This window comes from Thamnophis sirtalis, unplaced genomic scaffold (genome assembly GCF_051295495.1).
Source record: "Thamnophis sirtalis isolate CommonGarterSnake01/CBP01778 unplaced genomic scaffold, rThaSir2_p1.2 scaffold_4, whole genome shotgun sequence".
Lineage (NCBI taxonomy): Eukaryota > Metazoa > Chordata > Lepidosauria > Squamata > Natricidae > Thamnophis > Thamnophis sirtalis.
Genome location: NW_028261384.1, coordinates 33,036,437 through 33,058,232, shown reverse-complemented (window position 1 = coordinate 33,058,232; position 21,796 = coordinate 33,036,437). Strand labels below are relative to the sequence as shown.

At 34.5% G+C, this 21,796-nt stretch overlaps 1 protein-coding gene across 1 annotated transcript in view; it reads left to right on the top strand.

Moving 5' to 3' along the window:
- The first annotated feature begins 3,646 nt into the window (after positions 1-3,646).
- COL28A1 (collagen type XXVIII alpha 1 chain) overlaps positions 3,647-21,796 on the top strand; it is an 89,392-nt gene continuing 71,242 nt past the window's right edge. The window contains exons 1-8 of the mRNA XM_014054509.2: positions 3,647-3,785; positions 5,696-6,252; positions 12,464-12,484; positions 14,320-14,373; positions 16,082-16,135; positions 16,744-16,785; positions 17,840-17,866; positions 18,233-18,277. Coding sequence (XP_013909984.2) covers positions 3,647-3,785; positions 5,696-6,252; positions 12,464-12,484; positions 14,320-14,373; positions 16,082-16,135; positions 16,744-16,785; positions 17,840-17,866; positions 18,233-18,277 — 939 coding nt within the window. The remainder of the gene's footprint in view (positions 3,786-5,695; positions 6,253-12,463; positions 12,485-14,319; positions 14,374-16,081; positions 16,136-16,743; positions 16,786-17,839; positions 17,867-18,232; positions 18,278-21,796) is intronic.

Below are 21,796 nucleotides of genomic sequence, written 5' to 3'. Positions count from 1 at the left end.
GAATATCTTTCCCTTGCTACCTCTATAGTTGGTGTTCCGGCATTAGCAATGCATAACCACAGGACAGCCCATCGCATTGCCTGTTCCCTTGCAAAAACTATAAACATCACATCTGCAGCCATAGCTGCCTTGAATATGGAACAGGCAGAGATCAGACATGCTGTCTTAGACAACCGTGCTGCCATTGATTTTCTGTTACTGGTACATCATCTAGGCTGTGAATCTGTCAAAAACATGTGTTGTTTTAACCTGTCAGACACCTCTCACTTGGTTAAGCATCAGATCAGTTCCTTAAAGGAGTTGGCTTCCCAGATTCGAGAAGACGTCCTGCCAGCCTGGTGGGATGGTCTGTGGTCCTGGCTACCGGATGGCTCCTGGTTAAGAAGCATTTTTTCCTCCATTATATGTATTATAGTAGTGCTTGTGTCACTTTGCTGCTGCATTCAATGCCTACCCTCCCTCTTTCAGCTATTCAAAGGCCTTTTTTCCTCAGCTAGGAAGAACGTGCTTATCCACGAAACTAAGTCCCTTCTGGACGCTGAGGACGACCATGAGTTGGACAACAATTCGTTTGTAAAGGTGTTTGCTATAACCAGTGATGATGAAGAATCTGCATTTTGATATGTTTGCTTTCCTCCTTCTCATTTTAAAACAAAAATGAGGAGATGTTGAGACCCATTGCTATCTCTGTATATAGGACGGCCAAGGCTGTCTGGAAAATATAGGCCAAAGATGGATACTAACAAAAACATTCTTGATTAATTAGTGTGCCTTTCTGTACCAGCATTTATCTAGCAGTTAGCACTTCAAAGTAGCAGTTAGCACTTCAAAGACAGGAATGCGGAGCTGCTCACTTTCCTCCCTTCCCCCTCCCTATTCCTTATCTCTCTTCTCCTGCCGGGGGAAGAAGCAGCCCCCCTTGCACTTACCTCACTCTTTTGCCCAGAGACGAAGCTTTTTGCCACGCTGTATATTTATCATTGGATTATTTAGTCATGTGCTTGTTGATGTAATATTGTATACACCTTTCCTTTGTTTGGGACTAATAAAAAGGCTCTCCCGGGCATTGCTCGGGGCCAGAGTTCATCACAAGAAGGATTTGTCCGGTGTTTCTTCTTCCCATTCAGCTACAAGCATGAGCGGCCCATCAGAAGTGTGAAAAAGCCGCAGTTAGAGAAATTGGTATAGAAGGACTAGGACAATAGTGTTCCAATATTTGAGGGGATTAACATAATTCCCAAAGCATCAGAAGGCAAGACGAGAAGGGATGGATGTAAACTAATAAAATGGAGAAGCAATCTAGAACTAAGGAGAAATTTGAAAACAAATAACCAGTGGAACAGCTTGCCTTCAGAAGTTGTGGATACTCCATCACCGGAGGCTTTTAAGAAGAAATTGAACAGCCATTTGTCTGAAATAGTATAAGGTTTCCTGCTTGAATAGCGGATTAGATTAGACTAGACTTCACCTTTACTTTATAGAGAATTCGAGAGAAACAATGATCATATTTCATATCTTGTTTGACTATTGTCTAGGGCCTAAACTATAATTTACCCTTCTTCTGTCTCTTAAGTTATTTTCACAAATCATTACATAAAACTGAATGAACAATATTTCAATATTTTCTTACTACATTTCCTTGGATTGTCTTGACTGCACAGAAAGGCAAATACCTCAATTTGGAGACCACAATTCTATAGGACTGTTTTCTGTACCATGTGCCCTTCTCTCTGATCACCTTAAAAGAGATAGTTCAAGTTAAAATGTGTTTATGTTTCAAATTTTATTTAGAGAGACTTATGGCTTATAGTTCCATTTTAGTTTATTTTTAAATGATATTGGTATTTTCTTTTCTTTAAATGTGTTGTTTTATATGATGTCAGCATAATGTGATTTACTTGTTTGATGTTCTGTACAAACTGTTGATTATTTAATAAGCCTTGATAATAAAATTGTAACTTACTATGATTTACATAAATACTTCATCTGATACTATGAAAGCTATCTATAGCTTTCTTGTTTTTCAACACCATCTTTCTTCTATTCCTCTTTTTTGCTCTGTTTATGGAACATTTTGACTAATTAAATATTGCGCCTGTTAATAAAAATTAAAATTAAAAATTGTATAGTAATGAATAAGCTACTTGTAAAGCAAATTCTCAGAAAAGCTGTTCCTTTAACATTTTTAGTGTGTCCACCCAGATTGAAGATCTGGCCAAATGCCTAACCATTCTGCATTCAGCTTGGAGCAATGAAAAATGAGTCAAGGATCAAGTTCCAGATGCAAGGTACTATTATTTGCATCTGGACTAATTAGTTATTCCAGAACTACTGCAATTGTTAAGGAAAGAAAACTAATACCCTATCCCCAGAATGCATTTTCAAGATCCTATTTATTTTAAAATTATTTAGTTTCCAGTTTGAGCTTCAGTGCTTTCTAAAGTAAGGTAAGATGATGATGATGAGATGATAAAAATAATTTATCTTAGCAAACTAAATGCAAATCCAAAGCATATTATTTTTTATTTTAATGATATGATCAACAACCAACTGCTTTTTAACAATTGTTGAAATTAGCGATATGATATAAATATAGTACCAGTAGAAAAGAAGGCATTATTTTCTGTTAGATGATAGTTTTTTGCAATATTATATAAAATTCTTTTTGGCAGTATCAATAAATCATAGGATTGGAAATTTTATATTGGTGTCATAAGTTAATTATTGAACTTAGTAGAGATGCTCTGAGTATTTAGGATGAGTCCAATATCCAGTTTTCTGAATGTAAGCCCCACTGAAGGCAAATTTTCGCAATCCTGCAAAATTAGTCGTTTTGTGTAATATACTTTATATTATCTTAGGTTCTATATTGTAGATATTTTTTAATGAATGCCTTTCATTGCCAAATAGTTTTCTCTCTGAATAGAATTAAATGCTACACATGATCAAAATGACCGTGTCTGCTAAAAATGCAGTTTTGGAGCACATTTACATAAGCACTCTTTTCTTTTCAAGAAAAATGATCTGATTTTCCTCCCGAAGATTAAATAACAGGATTGAGAGTCTTTTCAGCAATTTTTTTACACATCTAAAAAAAAAAGAAGCTGATTATTTTTTTAAAGGATGATGCTAATTCTGATAAATGTAATACCTAATGCAAGCCATGTTCATCCCATTATCTTAAAACAGAAAAGCATAAAATATCTATGAATACTTCATAAAAATATGAGAAATAAGCAAGATCTGTGAAACTGCAAAACTTACGATTTTAGAAATCTGATATATCAGCCAGAAGAAAAAAATGCACAAGTATTTTCTATTTATTTATTTAGAATAGTTTTCCTTGTTTTCTCTCTCTATGTTTCTATGGAAGCTTACAATAGAAAAAGTTATAGCAAAATGAAATAGATTTTAAGATGAGGTAAATAAAAAAATTAGACACAGCTTTTTCAAGGCCTAATAATAGGAAGATAAGCTAGTTTAATTTAAATAATGAACTACTGCAATTTAATTTCAAAGTCGTAGACTTGAATAATCATTTAGCAATGTTCCATACAAAGTGGTATTCTGGGCTTTTTAACATGATGAAAAGTTAATGGCTTTTTTTTTTTATTAGCAGGAGCAGTAAGCAGTCATTGGATTTTGAATGCAAGTCAATATGTGGAAAAAACACTCCGTCCTTTACCTTTTGGTTTTGGCCATTGCAATAAACAATGTAGTATATGGACAAAACAGAAGGAAGGGACAAAGGTTAAGTCCTCTAGCAAGAAAAGACAATCTTCAGGGTAAATTCCTAGAATTTGATATAAGCATTATAAACGAAAAGGAAGTGCTATAGGTTGCATGAGAGATTCTCAGGGGAGAGTGATATGTTCCTTTATCTGCATTTTGCATCCTCACAAATCTAATGGAATTCTATATTTCCATCTTCAGTGTATTACAAAGGACATTGTTATTCTCTTTTGAATGTGCATCTCTTTCTAATGGCAGACATGATGCATCGAATATGCATTGAAAAACATATAGGGCCCACAATTATATTTTCAGAATGGTTTGGGAGACATTCAGCTGGTTTAGTAATCATATCATTTGATAAACATGGCTGTCATTGCCACTGGATTATTTTGAGCTGTTGGTCTAATAATATCTTAATATGTGGGGGAAATAATATAAAAGAATTATAGAATAGAAATTCCACCTGCCTACAATTGTGAATTATTTATATGTATTGAAGGTTATATAACAAATATTAAATGCTACATTTATGTGCTCTTTCTCACTAGGGAAGAGCATCATCATCTTGAATTTGTCACGTAAATGATCCATTCTATTCTGTAAATCAGAATTGTACAATTGCGAATTGTGAAACAGCTCTAAGCAAATTAAAAATGATGAATGTTCAACAGTGACACAAACTATTTCAGAAGGAGTTATTCCGTATAAATAGAAACTGGGCACGATCTGTTAGGAATGTTGTATTTGATATTTCAGATTCTGTATTCAGCAAGGGGATATTAAAATAGAATAGAATAATCCAGCATTCCAAGATATTGGGTGATGCTTAATGAGACTTTTCAAGGGGTGACAGTTTTGTTTCAAGTCTAAGAAGAGATGTATTGTGTACCAAGGAAAAATGAATTTTATGTTCTAAAACTTCCCTTATTCCATGCATTTACTTCCATGCATTTACTGCAGTTATTCTATTATATGAGAAAGAACCTCATTCTTTACATTAATGCAGAGTATAACTTATTAGCTTCTTCTTGATTGGAACTATATTATCTTATTAGCATGCTATTTAGTATTCTTCTGGTAGCAAATTATGTTTAGCCCTAGAAGATTTGATATATGATGGATGGGAAGAAATTTTACTGATGTCTAAAGGTGTTGTTTTTTTTCAAAAACGTAAGTGGACTTGCTTGGTTTTTTTTTTCTTTGAAAATATTTCGTTTTTCATCCAAGAAGCTTCTTCAGTTCTAACTGTCTGATGGAAAATGGAAAGATGTATATTCTTTGCAATCATATGGTCATTAGCACTCTCAATCAGAATGCAAATGGGTGTGGAACATTCTTGAGAATCTTATATTCCTTCATTCCCAAGAAAACCCATACTCGTTTGCACTCTGATTCAGGTGACTCTGAAGATACAGATAAACCCCCCAAGTAGCTTTGACAAATCTCAGAGAGCTAACAACCAATCCTCAGAACGTTAATGACTGGATGACCACAAAGAATAGAAATCCTTCTATTCTCCTACAGTCAGTTAGAACTGAACAAGCTTCTTGAATGAGAAGCAGAATGTTTTCAAAGAAAAAAAGTTGCTTTTAAAAAAAAATCATCTTTGTGATAACCATAATCTGAATGATTGAGAATCTCCATAGATAATTTTACTGATGTTTTATTGCACCAATTTGTATCACCTCTAACTGAGTGCATGGGGTTGAAAATTATTCTGCTTCACAAGTTGTCCATGCTTACATGTAAAACAACTGGCAATTTATACAGGTATGTAAATCCTGTTGTATATCAATGTCCTTTGAAGTTTCACAATAGTTGCCTTGATAGTGATGACTATGGAATCAAAATTATGAAAGCAGCTCCATTCCTTTTGTACATGCATCACAATGCTGTTTTTTTTAAAAAAAATAATGTATGACTTTTCTCAACCTGTCATTTCTAATCTTGTCCTTTTTAGATTCTGTCTGTTTTATTGACATCATCTTTGTTCTGGATAGTTCTGAAAGTGCAAAGGGTATTTTATTTGATAAGCAGAAAGAGTTTGCTATCCTCTTAAGTGATAAAGTCTTCCTCATGAAGCCCACCCGTGCTCTCAGATATGACATCAGACTGGCCATCATGCAGTTCAGTAGTACTGTCAGAATTGACTATCCTTTTTCAGTGTGGAGAAACTTGCAGATTTTTAAGCAAAAAGTCAATGAAATGAGCTACATTGGGCATGGCACCTATTCCTACTATGCTATTTCTAATGCAACTCAGCTGCTCAAAGCAGAAGGCCGTAAAACGGGCATCAAAGTGGTTTTGCTTATGACTGATGGTATTGACCATCCCAAAAGTCCTGACATTCAAGTTATATCAGAAAAGGCCAGAGCTCTTGGAATATCTTTCATTACCATTGGTTTATCTAATGATGTCAATCAAACCAAGCTGCATTTGATATCTGGTGATTCTCCAGGGAAGTCTGTATTCATTTTGAATGAGCCCAACCTTTCAGATAAAATAAGGAACCAGTTGGTAAGTCTTTTTAAAGTTTAATTCGTTTTAATTGTTGTTGAAGTTGCAAGACTTTAGAAAAAAGGGGGCATGATTTTAAGATTTTGCAAATAAACATACTATGGTATTTGTCAACACAGTATAGATATGCTAATTATAACTATTGCAGGTATACATTATCCTCAGTTTTAAAAAATGTAAAATATAAGGATGGACTATTTTTGAAAATAGTTCTAAGCAGCATTTGGACAGAGTTTCTTATTTACTATTTTATAACTTTTGCACACACAATTATATTGTTCTAATTTAGTTTTTAATTGTTTAAATTATTTACTTTAAATGGTATAATTATAAGAATGCAATTGATCAACTAATCATAATTAAATGCTATTATTTAATTGTTTTACTATAAACTTTCTAACCTATTTTTATTTATTAGTCATTTTGAGTATTATTTTATCAATCCAATTCATATCTGTTGTGTTTCTTATTCTAACATGACCACCAATCCTTATTGAAACGATTGTTTACTTATTTAGACCTCAGATAGTCCTTATGAAAGTTATAGCTGTCTGGAATCTACTGCCTCTCATTTCCAGTCCTTTCCTGCCCTCTTCTCTGCTCATCACCCAGCATTTCAGCATCACAATCTTCAGACATTCTTCAGTAACTTGTTGATGACACCCTACCAATGTCTGCTTGTTGGTAGACAAGACAAACTTCCAGTTCCTTGCTTCACTAACCATTATTGTCATGGTCAAGAATTAGGTCTACAATTCTTTAGAGGTTGTCCTATCTCAACTTTGATACATTTCAAAAGCAAGGGAATGCCAGAGAAGGAAGAAAATATGCTTCCACAGAATGAAACAAGAAAGCAGTCTCAGAGAAGGGCAGAATGGAAGATCAACATTATAGTAATAGTTTATGACACACATCCTTTACACTTCTAGTAGAAAAATATCCCAAATGTTGAATATTGTAAATAGAGTGAGTAGTGTTATGGCAGTATTTTTCTTTGACTCATCTTAGCACACCGTTTCAGGCCCATCATCAAAGACAGATACAAACTATAGGTTTTCCAAGAGCTAATTAGATCATTTGTTTTGTTTTCTCTGGTCATTCTCAGTTTTTGGAGTTCCTTTCTTTTTGAATCTTTTTTCTTGTTGGCAGAGATTCACTCTTTGGCTCTGCAAGCATTCCAGAGTTTTTATTTTGTCTACTTGGCCATCTTGTTTGCAACTCCCTTTTCCTTTTTGGTTTTTTTAAAAGATGCTGCTCCAGATGTATCTACTCTTGGCACTTTTTACCCTGCTGACATTAAAAGTAAAACTAGAAATCAACAGCTCCCTCTCCTTCTTTCATTGTTTCAGTGTTGCTTTTTTCTGCTCTGCTCTACCTACTGAAATAGCTTTTCTCTTCAGTCTGCTTCCTATAGAAACTTAGAATATTCCTTTCCTTCTTATTTTTTCCTGATCTCCAAAATAAAAAGGTGAATGATGCAGCCTTTCTACCATTGTATATAACTTTTCCTAATAAACCTTGCTTGTCCTTTGCAGCGGTGAAGATCTGCTTCTAGTTTGTTTGATTTGCACAGTACATTTTGCTAAGTATGAATCCAGTGAATAAAATGAAACATCCCAAAAGGATGCTCAACACAACAATTCCTCAATTTTGCAATCTCATTTCCTAAACTTTTCTATGAAAGAAATAAAAAAATCTTGGAGGTCAATCAGAACACAGTGATATCTCAATCAGTAATGATAGCCTATTACCTTCACTATCGGTTCAGTAGTGGGAGCTCCTGAACCGGTGCAAACTGGCATCATGCCACCTCTGATCTCAATGTATCTGAAACAAATCCAGTATGCTTCCAGTCCTTCCATGAATTGGATTTTATGTAGAAACTCCATGTATGCAAACTTCAGTTCAGAGAACAATAGGTTAAAATACCCATCTGCAGATTACCTATTTGTAGAGTTAAACCTAGTCAGGCCGATTCTAGCTGAATAGGTATGTTTTTACTTTCATTTACACAGTTAGTAGAAGGGCAAATGTCAGATTGTCACCTTAAATATATTTGAAGACCCAGATGGAATACCTGTTTGGCAACTAGGCATGTGTTTCAGCTGGCAGCTAGGCAGGTGTTGGAGCTGGCACTGTCCATGAGGACATTGGCGGACAAAAGTTTAAGTGGCAGCATATTCTTCCTAACAGTGGTGACATTTAATGATGATGAACTATTTTTCAAAAACTGCCAGTAGGCTGCATAAGCCTGCTAAATGGACCATGTGCTTTATGGCCCTGGTTTAGACCAGACCTGATATCATGCAATCATTGAACTGGAATGGAATTCACAACCAAAACATTTTATTCCACATTCAGCTATTATTACTATTAAGGGAATTCACAAGATTTTGCTACTTTTTTCAAAATGTGTTAGCCCTGCAAGGTTGCCTAAGAAGAAGCACAAAGAGGAGTACTAGCTTTCTATTTATTGTAAGGTTACATTAACCGAATCTTGCAAGGCTAAAATAATTTCTTTCCTCCTTTCCTTTTACTTTCTGGAAAACTAGGGAGGGTTCTTTTTGAAATGTTTCCCAGGCCCTCTTCCTTCTGTGGGTAGAGGTAACCTTTATATGCCATTTGCTCTCCTTCCTGTCTCCAAAGATCATCCCCACAGTATTATAGAATGATGAATGTAGTGTCCTAGTATTGCTCCATTGTGCAATATCAAAGGTTACGTAGGATTTGTGTCATGAAGCGACTACCTTAATTTCATAATTCTGCCTTCTTGCTTTCCCTATCAATGCAAAGGTGTTCATGCTGATTTCTCCTGTATCCCATATAAGGACAGTAATGTCATGTGAGAATGACCGTGAAGTCTATAACTTCAGCCAGGGCAATGATTGAAAAATAGCAATAGCATTTAGACATATATCCAGTGCTTTACAGCCTTCTCTAAGCAATTTACAGAGTAAGTCTTTTGCCCCCAACAATTTGGGTCCTCATTTTACCCACCTCGGAAGGATAGAAGGCTGAGTCAACCTTGAGCCTGGTTGGTGAGATTTGAATTGCCAAATTGCAGGCAGCTGGTAGTCAGCAGAAGTAGTCTATAGTACTGTACTCTAACTACTGTGCCACCATGGCTCAGTGAAAAGAATCAGTTTAGCCTATAGCAGGAAATGGGCATCACAAATGTCTCAGAAAGAACCCTTACTAATTTCCTGGATGTAAAAGTGCCTGGGGTGGGAGAGAAATGTACTTTTAGACTTTCAAGATTCTGTTAATATAACCTTATAATAAACTAGTAGTTCTTCTGGGACATTCTTCTTGTCTGGACTATCTCACAAGGCCGACGGCACCTCATAAAATTTTCACTTTCTACAGCACGTTTCAGAAAGCTAAAGAAACACTGAATATTGTCACATATTAGGATTTGTTTAACCAAGGTTTATTGAATACATCCTTATTAGTTGATTTATTCACAGCAACATATAAATCACCTTTGGCTTAATGCAGTGAATTCACTGTGTAAACCCACTGATCCACAAACCACCCAATCATTTTTTAGTCTGTAAATTTTTTGCTGTTTGTTCAGGAATAAATGTGTTTTTAGCAAAAAAAACATGCAATAAGTTTTTCAGGTTTTTTTTTTAGTTATGCTGAGTTCTGTTTTTAATGCAGTCTGGATTTATACAACAATCTAAACTTAAAGTAAGATAGTCAGGTAGTGGCTCATCATCCAGCAAATCCATCCATTATCTGAGAAGTTCTATGAACCAAAATGCAAGCAGCATTAGCATAATTTGATGTATTGTTTGGAAGTTAGGAAATGAAGCAATTAGGTTTTTAAAAGCCAGATTTAGGGATTAGTGAATTGTGTGAACCCAACCACTGAGCTACATTAATGTTTAGCAAAGAACTTAGTGTAGTGTTATAAGCCACAATTAGCACTGAATTAGCATATTATGAAACCCAGTCATAATGTCTTATTTGGTAAGTGAAATCATGGTGTACAGTGAATTGTAAATCTAATATTATTATATTAATATAAATAAAATTAGAAATTATAACATTAAATGTAATAACAGTTTACTTGCTACATGGAATAAACAAAAGCAGATAGAGAGCAATTTTGTATGGCTGATCCTCCAGAATATCATACATAAACATAATACAAAAAATAAACAGGATATGATTAGATCAGAGAGGAGCACTAGACATAATACAAAATCAAAGTTCATAATAGAATTACTCAGGGGAGCATTAGAAGCTGTACAATCTACCAGCAAGACTTAAAAAATAAGAACTGTCATGAAAAATACCAAAATGAGATCAGTTGATGTACTTGTCCTTGAAAATCTAGAAACATCAAAGACCGGAAAAAATAAAAGATAGTTTTTAACTAGATGCAGCTTTTCCCATCAATTCAGCTCTGTGAGGGGAGGAATTGCTATTTCTATATATATTAAAAATTAGTTTTAAATATTTAAGATTATTTAGTCTGTTTATATGAGCAACCCTTTATTATCAAGATTAAATTGTTTCCTGCATAATTAAATGTTTCTGATGTAGAAAGAATTTAAAACAATAGATGCATAAGTAGGTAGCAACCTACATTATTTCTCAACAGATAGCTTTTTCTCTCTTTAAAACAAAATGCCAGGAACTGTTCTTCAAATATTCCCAGAATCAGATAGCAGAAAAGTAGGAAGAATCTGAATTCAAGTGGACCCATAGATAAAACTTTCAGGGTGCTTTTATTCTGAACTCTTAAATCCTGTTAGGAAAATGAAAATAAAATTAGAATATGAACAATAAAACCAAATTAAAGAAAAAATTAAAATTACATTAAATCAGTTATATAGTAACCATGTATACAATCACACCAGTTTATTCCATTAAACAAATATTCATGAGTAGATATTTTCCAAGCTTTTAGTATGGTTTGTTATGTTGCCATGAAAAGAAATGTCAACCATGCCTTTGGAGTTAATGTGGAACCAGTATCATTACAATTGGCAAAAGAGCCACTCTTGCATTAATTATTAATTTGTTAAATAATACTTTTTCCTGAATGGGCTAGCATTTACATGGAATAATAGAGTAACAGAATAACAGACTTGGAAGGGATCTTGGAGGTCTTCTAATCCAGCCCTCTGCTCAAGTAGAAAACCCCATATCATTTCAGACAAATGGTTATCCAATCTCTTCTTTAAAACCCCCAATGTTGGAATATCCACAACTTTTAAAAGCAAGTCATTCCATTGATTAATTGTTCTAACTGTCAAGAAATTTCTTCTTAGTTCTAGATTGGTTCACTCCTTGATTCTTGTCCTACCTTGTGTTTCGGGGAATAGTTTGATATCTTCTTTTTGTGACAGCTTCTTAGATATTAGAACACTGCTATCATCTCAACCCTAGTCCTTCTTTTCATTAAGCTAGACATACCTAATTCCCATAACTGTTCTTCGTATGTTTTAGCTTCCAGTTCCTTAATCATCTTTGATGCTTTTTTCTGCACTTTTTCTAGAGTCTAATCAACTTTTTTTATATTAAGATGACTAAAATGGGTGCAATATTCCAAGTGTAGTCTTACCAAAGCATTATAAAGTGGTATTAACACCATGTGATCTTGATTCTATCTCTCTGTTAATGCAGCCTAGAACTATGTTGGCCTTTTCGGTAGCTGCGACAAAGATAATTTTTTCATGTGTGCATGAAGATTGCTGATTACCTGGTCTTTATAGTATCTTGATTACTGTTTGCTAAATTCCTGTTTCAATGTAATAACCCTATTCATCCATATCATTCCCAGAAATTAAAATTAAATAAAAATAAAAATAAATGAGTGCATGATTCTATTTGCATGGAAACGTAGAATGGCAGGATGGTAAAATAAAGAACAGGAGCTGATGATTCAAACAAGAGATGATTATAAAAGAAATGCTCCCCCCAGAATTATTGAAAATCAGGCAGCATGCAAGTTTAATACATTATTGTGATTATTGCCCTTTTCTTCATTATCTTATCTTTTTATTGTCTTTTATTAATGTTTATTACATTTCAATAAGCTTATCTAATAAGATTATTGTATCTGATTTTATACACTCATGGCAAAAGTGCTATGCCTATGTTTAATAAGTTAATCAATTTTTTTTAAAGTCTAAGTTAGCAATCAGTGAACAAAGTATCATGTTAAACTAATCTATTATTTCTTCTATTTTTTCAGGCCACTTTATTTGAAGAGAGGGTAAGTGGGAGAAGTTTTATGAATATGCAGTGGATTTCCTTTTTTGTATAATGTGTACATTATGCTACCTAGAAATATTTTCTTTGACTTACTTATTCCATTCAAGTAAAAATATAATATTTTACAGCCTCTTCCCTCTTGCTTAAAGTTATCATTATTCACTTGCGAAGAGTTAATCAACTGAAACCACCATGCAATGCATCTTTGAAGAAATTCAGCAGTTTAAAATTTTTCAAGTAATTTTATCTTTGAGGTGGCAATCTGAGCTTTGAACCAAAAGAGTGAATGCACAAGTGGGAGAAATGAACAGTTCTCAGAAGCTTGAATTCCACAGATAAAGCCCTACAAAGTAAAAATACTTCTGTGTTATGAATAATTTAGTAGTTCAGGAATGTACAGCTGTTTTTTGTTTATGATTCTGCCTGCTTGTACAATAGGTTGAAAGGCAAACTAAATATAATATGTTGGCTGTAGAATCAAGTCACTTTTTCTTTGAAGAGGTGAAGATAGGATTTCAGCTGCAAGATAGTTGATATACTGGCCTTATATTTGAAGGGACATCATGAGCATTGGCAAGAAGGTTAAGTCATATATGACATCATAGCACATATGACACTGTTATGACTTCTATTGATACCTACAAAAAGATCATTTTATGTATTCTGTTCAACTATTTGGTTAGGAATGGTTTGGTCTAGCATAGTATCTAAAGCCAGCCATTATGATTGGTAAACTATGATTGATGTCTTTCTTCCTCAAATAAATAATGCTATATGTAGTCTATACATCAAACCTTAGCTAAACTATGATGTAGACCTAGGGTTTAATCCAGGAGTATAGCATTAACTTGTTACATGATAGATGAGTTAGAATGATTAATCATAATTTGTAGCAGGAGTTTATTTACCTAAATCTAGCATTACATGTTATCTGAAGCTAGAGAAGGCTTTAGTCTCTCCTTCCAACCTCCAGATGTAGAGGCAAGAGCACCTGGGATTATTCCAATCACAACATCTCAGTTGATTCCGGCTCTTCTGGTTCTTCAACACTGTTTCCCATAGTTTGTTTTTAATATGAATTGGATTACTGTAATGCATGAGGTTGCTCTTGTAGAGTATCCAAAAAGTTTAACTGGTGCAGAATTCAGCTCCATGAACGGTTTTGTGTGCCTATAGGATGGCACAGGTTATATCTCTATTCTGGGACCTGCACTGGCTGCTGATCTGCTTCCAGGTACAATTCAAGATTCTGGCTTTGAGCTTTAAAAATCTACATGGCCAGACTTTTTAAGGATTGCCTCTTGCCAATCATATCTTGTCCCATCGGGTCCTGTAGGAGGAATATATTGTGAGTCTTGTCTCCTAAAGAATTTCATCTGATGGGACCCAGATGGTGTGCCTTTTCTGTTGTGGCTCCCAAACCTTGGAACATTGTTCCCCCAAGGCAAGGTTAGCCCCAACCTGGTTAGCATTTTGGAAGGCCTTGAAAAGTGATTCAATCTTGGGCATCCACGTGGAAGCTGGTGATTATATTGTATCTAGATGTTCTTTGCCCACAAACTTGCCATTATTATTATTATTATTTTAATTTTTAACAATTAGGAATTGTTTTAATTTCTGACAGTATGTTGTTCAGCGTCACATATCCCAGCCATAGTGTTGAATAAATAAATACAGTTTCTGCAGCCTGTTTTGAATAAAGGGAAATAAGTAATACCTGTAAACCTATTTGTACAGGATTGTTTCCTAAGTGAATTCAGATTTGGTAATTTCAAATTGCCTTCTTCATTTCCAATACCAATTTATTTATGTTTCTATGTTTCCTAAAATTTCTAGTGTGGAAAGAGCTGTGAATGTCAAAAAGGCGACCAAGGGCCCCCAGGACCACCTGTAAGTGTGTAGCATAATAAGAAATGTGAGATTTTCTCTACTTATAGCTCATGAGAGTAAATGATAATCTCAAAAAGCTTTAAGGATAATATATTGATATTTGAAAATAGATAAGAAAGGAAAGAATCAACAAAGAACAAAACATAAAATCTGTCCAGAAGATAGATTTAAATTTCAATTGTGTAAAATTTTTAAAAGAGTTAGTTTGGTGAAGAGGTGGAGATATCTGGTTACAAACTGGGATATTGTGAGTTCTAGCTTCATCCTAGGCACAAAGGCAATTGGGTGACTTTGGCCAGTCACTTTCTCTCAGCCCTAGGAAGAAGGCAATGACACGCCACTTCTGAAAAAACCTGCCAAGAAAACCACAGGGAGTTGTCCAGGCAGTCTCTGAAAATCAGATATAATTAAATGGAAGGGGAAAAAAGCTTCCTAACAGAAGCTTTACTATTACACATGGGCATTGCTAAGCTCACGATTAACATATAAACACTGCACAGAAGAGCCAATTTTGCGTAGTTTATGCATACATTCAAGCATGAGTGTTCAGTCTGGACACTTACTAGAACATGAGTATTCTGGGACTATTTTGTGAAAAACCAAGTTTTTGGCTATAGCCTTGGCAGCAGTATCTCATGGGACATATAAAAAAAAAGAAAACTGAGCTGGTGCAAAAACTATGCAAAGGAAGAAGGAAGAAAAGGATGAGATACAGTACTACCATATATACTCTGTAGCACCTATCCAAATTTTATTTCTGGATTTCGATTGAAACTATAGTGTGCCTTGAACAGTTTAGCAGAAATTCTGCAACAGCTAAAATCAATGGTAAATACAAAGCTGAAATTCACTTTCATGCATTAGTACAATCGATAAGTCACATGTTTCACTTTAGCCAAATTATATTTGATATGTATAATAATTATACTATTAATGATTGCTTATTACGGGTAGTAATAGTAGTAATAACAACTCTAGTAGTAAACAAGTTGTTAGTTGCTTTCAGATTGTCATTTATATTGGTTTCAACCTTTAAAGTAGGAATATGCAACTTCTGTTGGATTGAGGGCCAAACCATGCTTTGCGCAGTTTGTCAAGAGCCACAGTCCAAAAGGGAGGACATGATTTGAGAGTTTCATTGATATCTTTATTATCTCCAAGGAATGAAGCACAATTTTTCCTCATAACTCCCTGAATGCAAAGAGCCAAAATTCTTTGGCTCTATCATTCTGCACCACAAATCATCACTCAAAACGATTCCAAAGGCACAGTTCAAGATCATGACACTCATTCTGACACAGCAACAGCTAAACATAATTCCTGAGTGAGTTTGTGAGAAACAAAGACAAAGGATTTCCCCAATAAATTCAATAAATGGATCCCCACAAGCAGCAGCATCTTCTAAAGAGCTTCAGCTGCAAACCTTAAGATTATAGAGGCAGTTATTTCATAACATTATAACTGTCTTTGGATTTTAAACTTTGGTATCCTGTTTAGCTATTATCTGTCTTGATATTTTGTTGGACAAGTGGTGGTGGTTGTTTTCCAACCACATGGAAAAAGCCAATGTATTATATGATGTTTCTATTCTATATAGTTTTTAGTTGGTTTCTTTAATCACTGGTCACTTTGCCAGTCAGAAATACTTTAAATTGCATTGAGTGCATATATTCAGTATATAATGTATAAAGTTTTCTTGTTTCTTAAGGGTGGCCATGGAGGAAGAGGGGATAAAGGTGAACAAGGACCCAAGGGACAAAAGGTAAATCCAAATGGGAATTTCTTAAAAACACACATTCTTTGTTGAGAAGTTACATATCAGTCCTACATCCTATGTAATTTTTGAATGTTTACCAGTATTTCATGGTGCGTTCACTTTCATGTTTTCCATGGAATACATCAACTATTACAATTTTTCTAAAATATTTCTTCTCCCATGATTAGGAGTCAACTCAGTGCTTATTGGGTTTTGGTTTACATTACAATTAGGGTTCCACGTTTGTGAGTTCAAATAATCTGGTCCTTTAATAATTCTGGCTTGATATCTGCTAGAATAAAATTCATCTTCAAAGTTAGACGTTCTAAGAAGAAAAACAAAATCAGTATGGCCACCCAAATGGCTCTTCAGGGAACGCTCCAAGCATTTTTTTAAATGAAGGATTCCTCATTAGTCGGAAAATATAAACATGATTGTGGGAAAGATGTACTTGTTATCATTCCATTGTGGAATGATCAGTACACGTTTTTGGATCTTGGTCAATACATTTCAATAAAATCATTATCAAAGTTGGATTCTATACTTGGTTAAATGTAGCATATGTGAGCCAATACAAAGACAATTTTTAATTAATTTCTATCTTTCTTTTCCAGGGCGAGGCTGAGAAAGGAGAACCTGGTGAAAAAGGTTCAGAGGTACATGGATAATTAAATGGTCATTAGCTAAAAGCCCATCTATATAATGAACTGTCAGTTCTTGAAAAAGATGCTTTCTGATTAGTATCTTTTCTGCCAGCTTGTTATTTGATGCCATTGGTTCATTGCTCCAGTTTCACAATGGGTTTTTTGAAAGAAGAGATATTCTATTTCTTTTACTTGACTAAGGAATCGTAGGTGGGCAGAAAGGGAACAAATTATGCAAACTCTTCTCCAGTGCAATTGCAACCTGTCTTTTTTATATATGTGATATCATATGCATATGGGAAAGAGGTAGAATTGCTTTTTTGAGGAAGATGGGCAGACTCAAAATTTGATAGATAAATAAATAAAATATAAATAAACAGAGCTTTTATTGCAATGCTGCTTTTGATATTTCAACCAAAGTATCTACTATTGTAGATACCCTAGTAATTGCTTCACTTAATAGCTTTGATGTTAAAATAGGTAGAATGGTATCTACTCTTCTTCCAGTTTTGTTCTCCTAAAGTTAAGATAAGAAAAACTCATCAACATATTGCATGAGAATAGTGGAATCAGAGCGGAGAGACCCAGCTGCAAATTTTCATTCACATTAGGTGACTTATGACCAATCGTTATCTATCAACTTCCTCTTAGCATTTTAGGGGAAATGACATAGGAAGACAAATATGCACACTAGCCTTCCCAAATCTGGACACTCTCCAAAAATATTCACTTTGATATTTTCAGAATCCACAGGCAGGAAATCTACACATCTAGAGGACATGTCTGAAAAGTTGATATAACTATCTGTCAGGTATAAGGAAGATAATGAAGCATTCACTTATTAAGATAGGCAATGAAGAGTGTCTGTTCTTTTATTTTCTTGTATATGAACGCAAGTTGAAATGATCAGGAATATTTGCATATAAAAGCTATATGTGTAAAAGTGTATAAATCTTATTTTCTTGGCCATTTTTCTCCAAAATGTCCAACTACTTATTATTTTATTGATATTTCTAATAAAATATTCTTAATAAATAAAGTAAATTTTAATATTATTTTGTAACAGGGAAACCCTGGATATAAGGGAGAAAAGGTAAACTGGCTAAAATCTTATTCTCATAATTTGTACATATTGTAATTACATATTCAGAAATGCAGTACTTAAATATGAGTTTGTATATTTTTAAAGATAATGAAAATGGACAGCATAATTATTTGACTTTGTGGATCAAGATTTGGATTCAGAATTTAAACGTGTGTGTGTGTGTGTGTGTGTGTGTGTGTGTATGTGTATTCTCTTGAGTTTCCTGTAATGAGTAAATTGAATGATTTATATCTGTCTTACATAAATTAAAATTTATTCACAAAATATCATGATTAGTTTCATGACAATTTGTCATTATTGTATTTCAGAACCATAAATGTATAAAATAATTGAAATAGACAATATTTTTTTCAGGGTGACAGAGGAGAATGTGGAACACCAGGGTTAAAAGGAGACAGAGTAAGTTAAAATATTATTTTATTATTTTTTCTGTTTAAAATTGTTACTACTTGAAGAAAAGTGGGGATTTTTTTGTAATGAAAAAGGCAATATCAATAGTTGTTAAAGAATCCTGTGTGATGTGAAATTTCATATTCATATTGGTTTGTAGAATGCATAATTGATAATATAAATTTTCATTTAAAAAATCAAACCAAAAGCCAAAAAAAATAACATAATAAGGTTGACTAAAATAACTTCCAGTTCACTCTTATAGCATTCAAGATGAATTCAAGCATTCAAGTATTTCCAGAAACAGTGACACGTCTTCTTCAAGACTGAATTATTAAATACAGGATTCAGTATTATTAAATTTAGAACCACTGAAAAAGGGATAGTTGCTAGCCACACTTCATCCAACATACACAGGTTGTGCAAATTTTCTCATCAAATCCATTTTTATTATGATCATAGATCAGCATAAGGAAAATGGGCGACATTAATTAAAGAGCATAAAAGATACAAAATCTGACCTGATTTGACTGTACAACTTTTATATATTGATTAAAGGCGTGCAAACCTAACCTATTAAACCAAGGGAAACACATCTTTTAATTATTAAAAAAAAAACAGTTTTAAAATAAAAAGTTGTGATGACCATGGCTTTGGCTGGATAGGTGGATGGGCAGATGGATAGACGAATGGACCAATGGATGGATAGATGGTAGATAGATAAATAGATAGATGGGATGGGTGGATGGATGGATAGATGGATGGGTAAGTTGGTGGGTAGGTGGGTGGGTGGATGGATGGATGGATGGATGGATGGATGGATGGATGGAACTCAGAGGCAGTTTATGTTTCCTCCTGTTCTCTGGCAATTACAGCACTGTGCTTATGTGTCCTCTAAAAAGAAAAGGGTAAAGCACCTACTTGTTTTATTTTTATTTATTTATTGAGCTTTTATGCTTCTCCAGTCTTAATTACCTTTTTCAAATGTTTCTTCTGATTCCCCCAGAGGACAATCTGACCTTGAAATAGCTAAGCAGGCTTTGATAAGAGACCTCCAAGGAATTTCAGAGCTATAAATTAGAACAGGAAGTTTAAACAATTAGAAAACAAATATGTTTTCACCTAATTGCTAGAAGAACAATTTAATGTGAATGACACTTTATTTTTAAAGCTTTGGTGTATGGAAGTTGATCATATTATAAATATACAAAATACAATATCAATAGAAAAAAGTATATGTAGCTCAGGTTTGAACTGTAGATCCTTGGTGCACTCTGAGTTTGGTGCTCTGAATATCCTGTATTGTATTGAAATGTCTGCAACCATCATCAGAAAGCACCAAGGATTCCACAGTACTACACTGCATTAATTAACATGTACACCCAGAAAAATAATTGTGCGCCTAGTTTAAAAAAATGGACAATATGCAACTCCACAGAAAATAAGAGTTCTAATGTAATTCTCATCTTGGTATATATAACATGACAAATGTAACTTCTCAAGCCACTTAATACTTTAACATTCTTTTTGGACATTGTCTTTTGCCAATAGCTGGCAACATGATTCCTTGGTGAGAGGCTGCACCTAATAACCATTGCTTCCTGCCTGAACAGGGGGTTAGACTCGAAGACCTCCACGGTCCCTTCCAACTCAGTTATTCTATTCTATTGTTTTCTATTCTATTGTGGACAAAAAATGTTTAATTTGGTAAACAGGAACCCATATGATCCATAAAGTTTTTAGCACATTATTGTCACATTGTCTATTGACGCTGAGAGCATCTATTCTAAAGCCATAGTAGAGGATAAAGTGAAATATGTATGTGTCTCTATGTGTGTCCCCTTAAAGAGAAAATCCGAATTACAGAGCAGCTGGTGGAAAAAAGGGAAACCATATGTTTGGATTGTGGATATGTAAGGAAACAGCTTTGTCTGGGCATTCAGATTTTTGTCAGGGCAAAGAATAAAATGGCCTGGAACATCTGTAAAGGATTAAAAAGCCATAATAGATTAGGCATTCAAAAAAATTTCTGAGTCATCCAGAATTCTCATCACCCACAAGTTTCCCACTTGCAAGAAAAAGATGAAAAGGGTTTGCCAAAATGACTTTTTTTTCCACCAAGAGAAAGGCAGAAATTATGCTAGTGGGAAATAACCAGACATGTAGCAGGAACATCGAGGAAAATATTAAGGGAATAGTTCCAATCTTCAAGAACCCATTTAGAGTTGGGACAGATCATCATTACAATATAATGGCTCTACTGTTATATGCCCTTTCTTTGTATTTAGATAATTCATTACTGATGTTTCCCTTTGTCCATAATTTTGGGCTTCCCCAAAGAACACTTGGAATCCCAGTTTTCATAATAGCTTAACAGATGACTACTACATGGTGAATACAGAATCTGACATGGACTATTTGTACAGATTTTCAGAGAACAAGTTGTGTATGGTTAAATTAAAGGAGCCGCTTATGCTTGTCAGATAAAGAAAAAACTGTGTACTCATTTCCAGGACCCAAGCAAACTATCCTAATGAATTTTACACTCTCTTCTCTCTCTTTTTCCATATTAAATACTCCCCCCTTGACTTAATTCACTTTTTATTTGAATTCCTGAAATTAAATTTTGTACATGTAAATTTTGTACATTTTTGCGCATGTAAAACATTATTGATGTTGAAAGGATGTTACAGATAGTAACATAGAATGAAAGCCAATGTTTTTTTTAAAATCATAAATCTGAAATATAGTCAGGCTGAAATATCACATAACTTCTATTGCTTGAAATATTTAATTGGTTTTATACATGTGTTTTAAATTTCAGGAAACTAATGCATTGTTAGACATTGTGTGATTTTGTGATTGCGCAAAAATCACATAATGGTGGCAAAAGAAGTTGTTAATGTTTAACATATTGGTAAACTATCCATGGCAATTGGGACTGAAATTTCTGTTGCTTAGTAATGTGGTTGTAAAGTTTACCGTCAAATATCTGTGTTGCTTAGTAACAGCAATTCCGGTTGCTGTCATAAACCCAGGACCATGTGGGTCATTAAGCGAGAGTCTCAAGTGGCTGACTGCAACATGAAAAGAGGTGGGAGTATCAGGCCAGTAGGCCAGCCTGTGAGAGCTGCAGATGACAGTCATGGGAGAATGGATGGGAGTCAGAAGCTATAGACATGAGCAGATGCTGTAGAGCATGAACAACATGGGGTGCCATGGGCAGGGTGCTGTAGGTGAATGAGAAAGTGCCATTGCAGATACTATGGATTCACACATCCTGTGGATAAGGTGATGGATGCTGAGGTTGGGGTTGTCAAGAAGTGTCATAGCCAGATAGCCAGATAGCCAGATAGCCAGATAGCCAGATAGCCAGATAGCCAGATAGCCAGATAGCCAGATAGCCAGATAGCCAGATAGCCAGATAGCCAGATAGCCAGATAGCCAGATAGCCAGATAGCCAGATAGCCAGATAGCCAGATAATATGAAATAGGGCAAGTGAATGAGTGCCACAGACAGGTAAATGA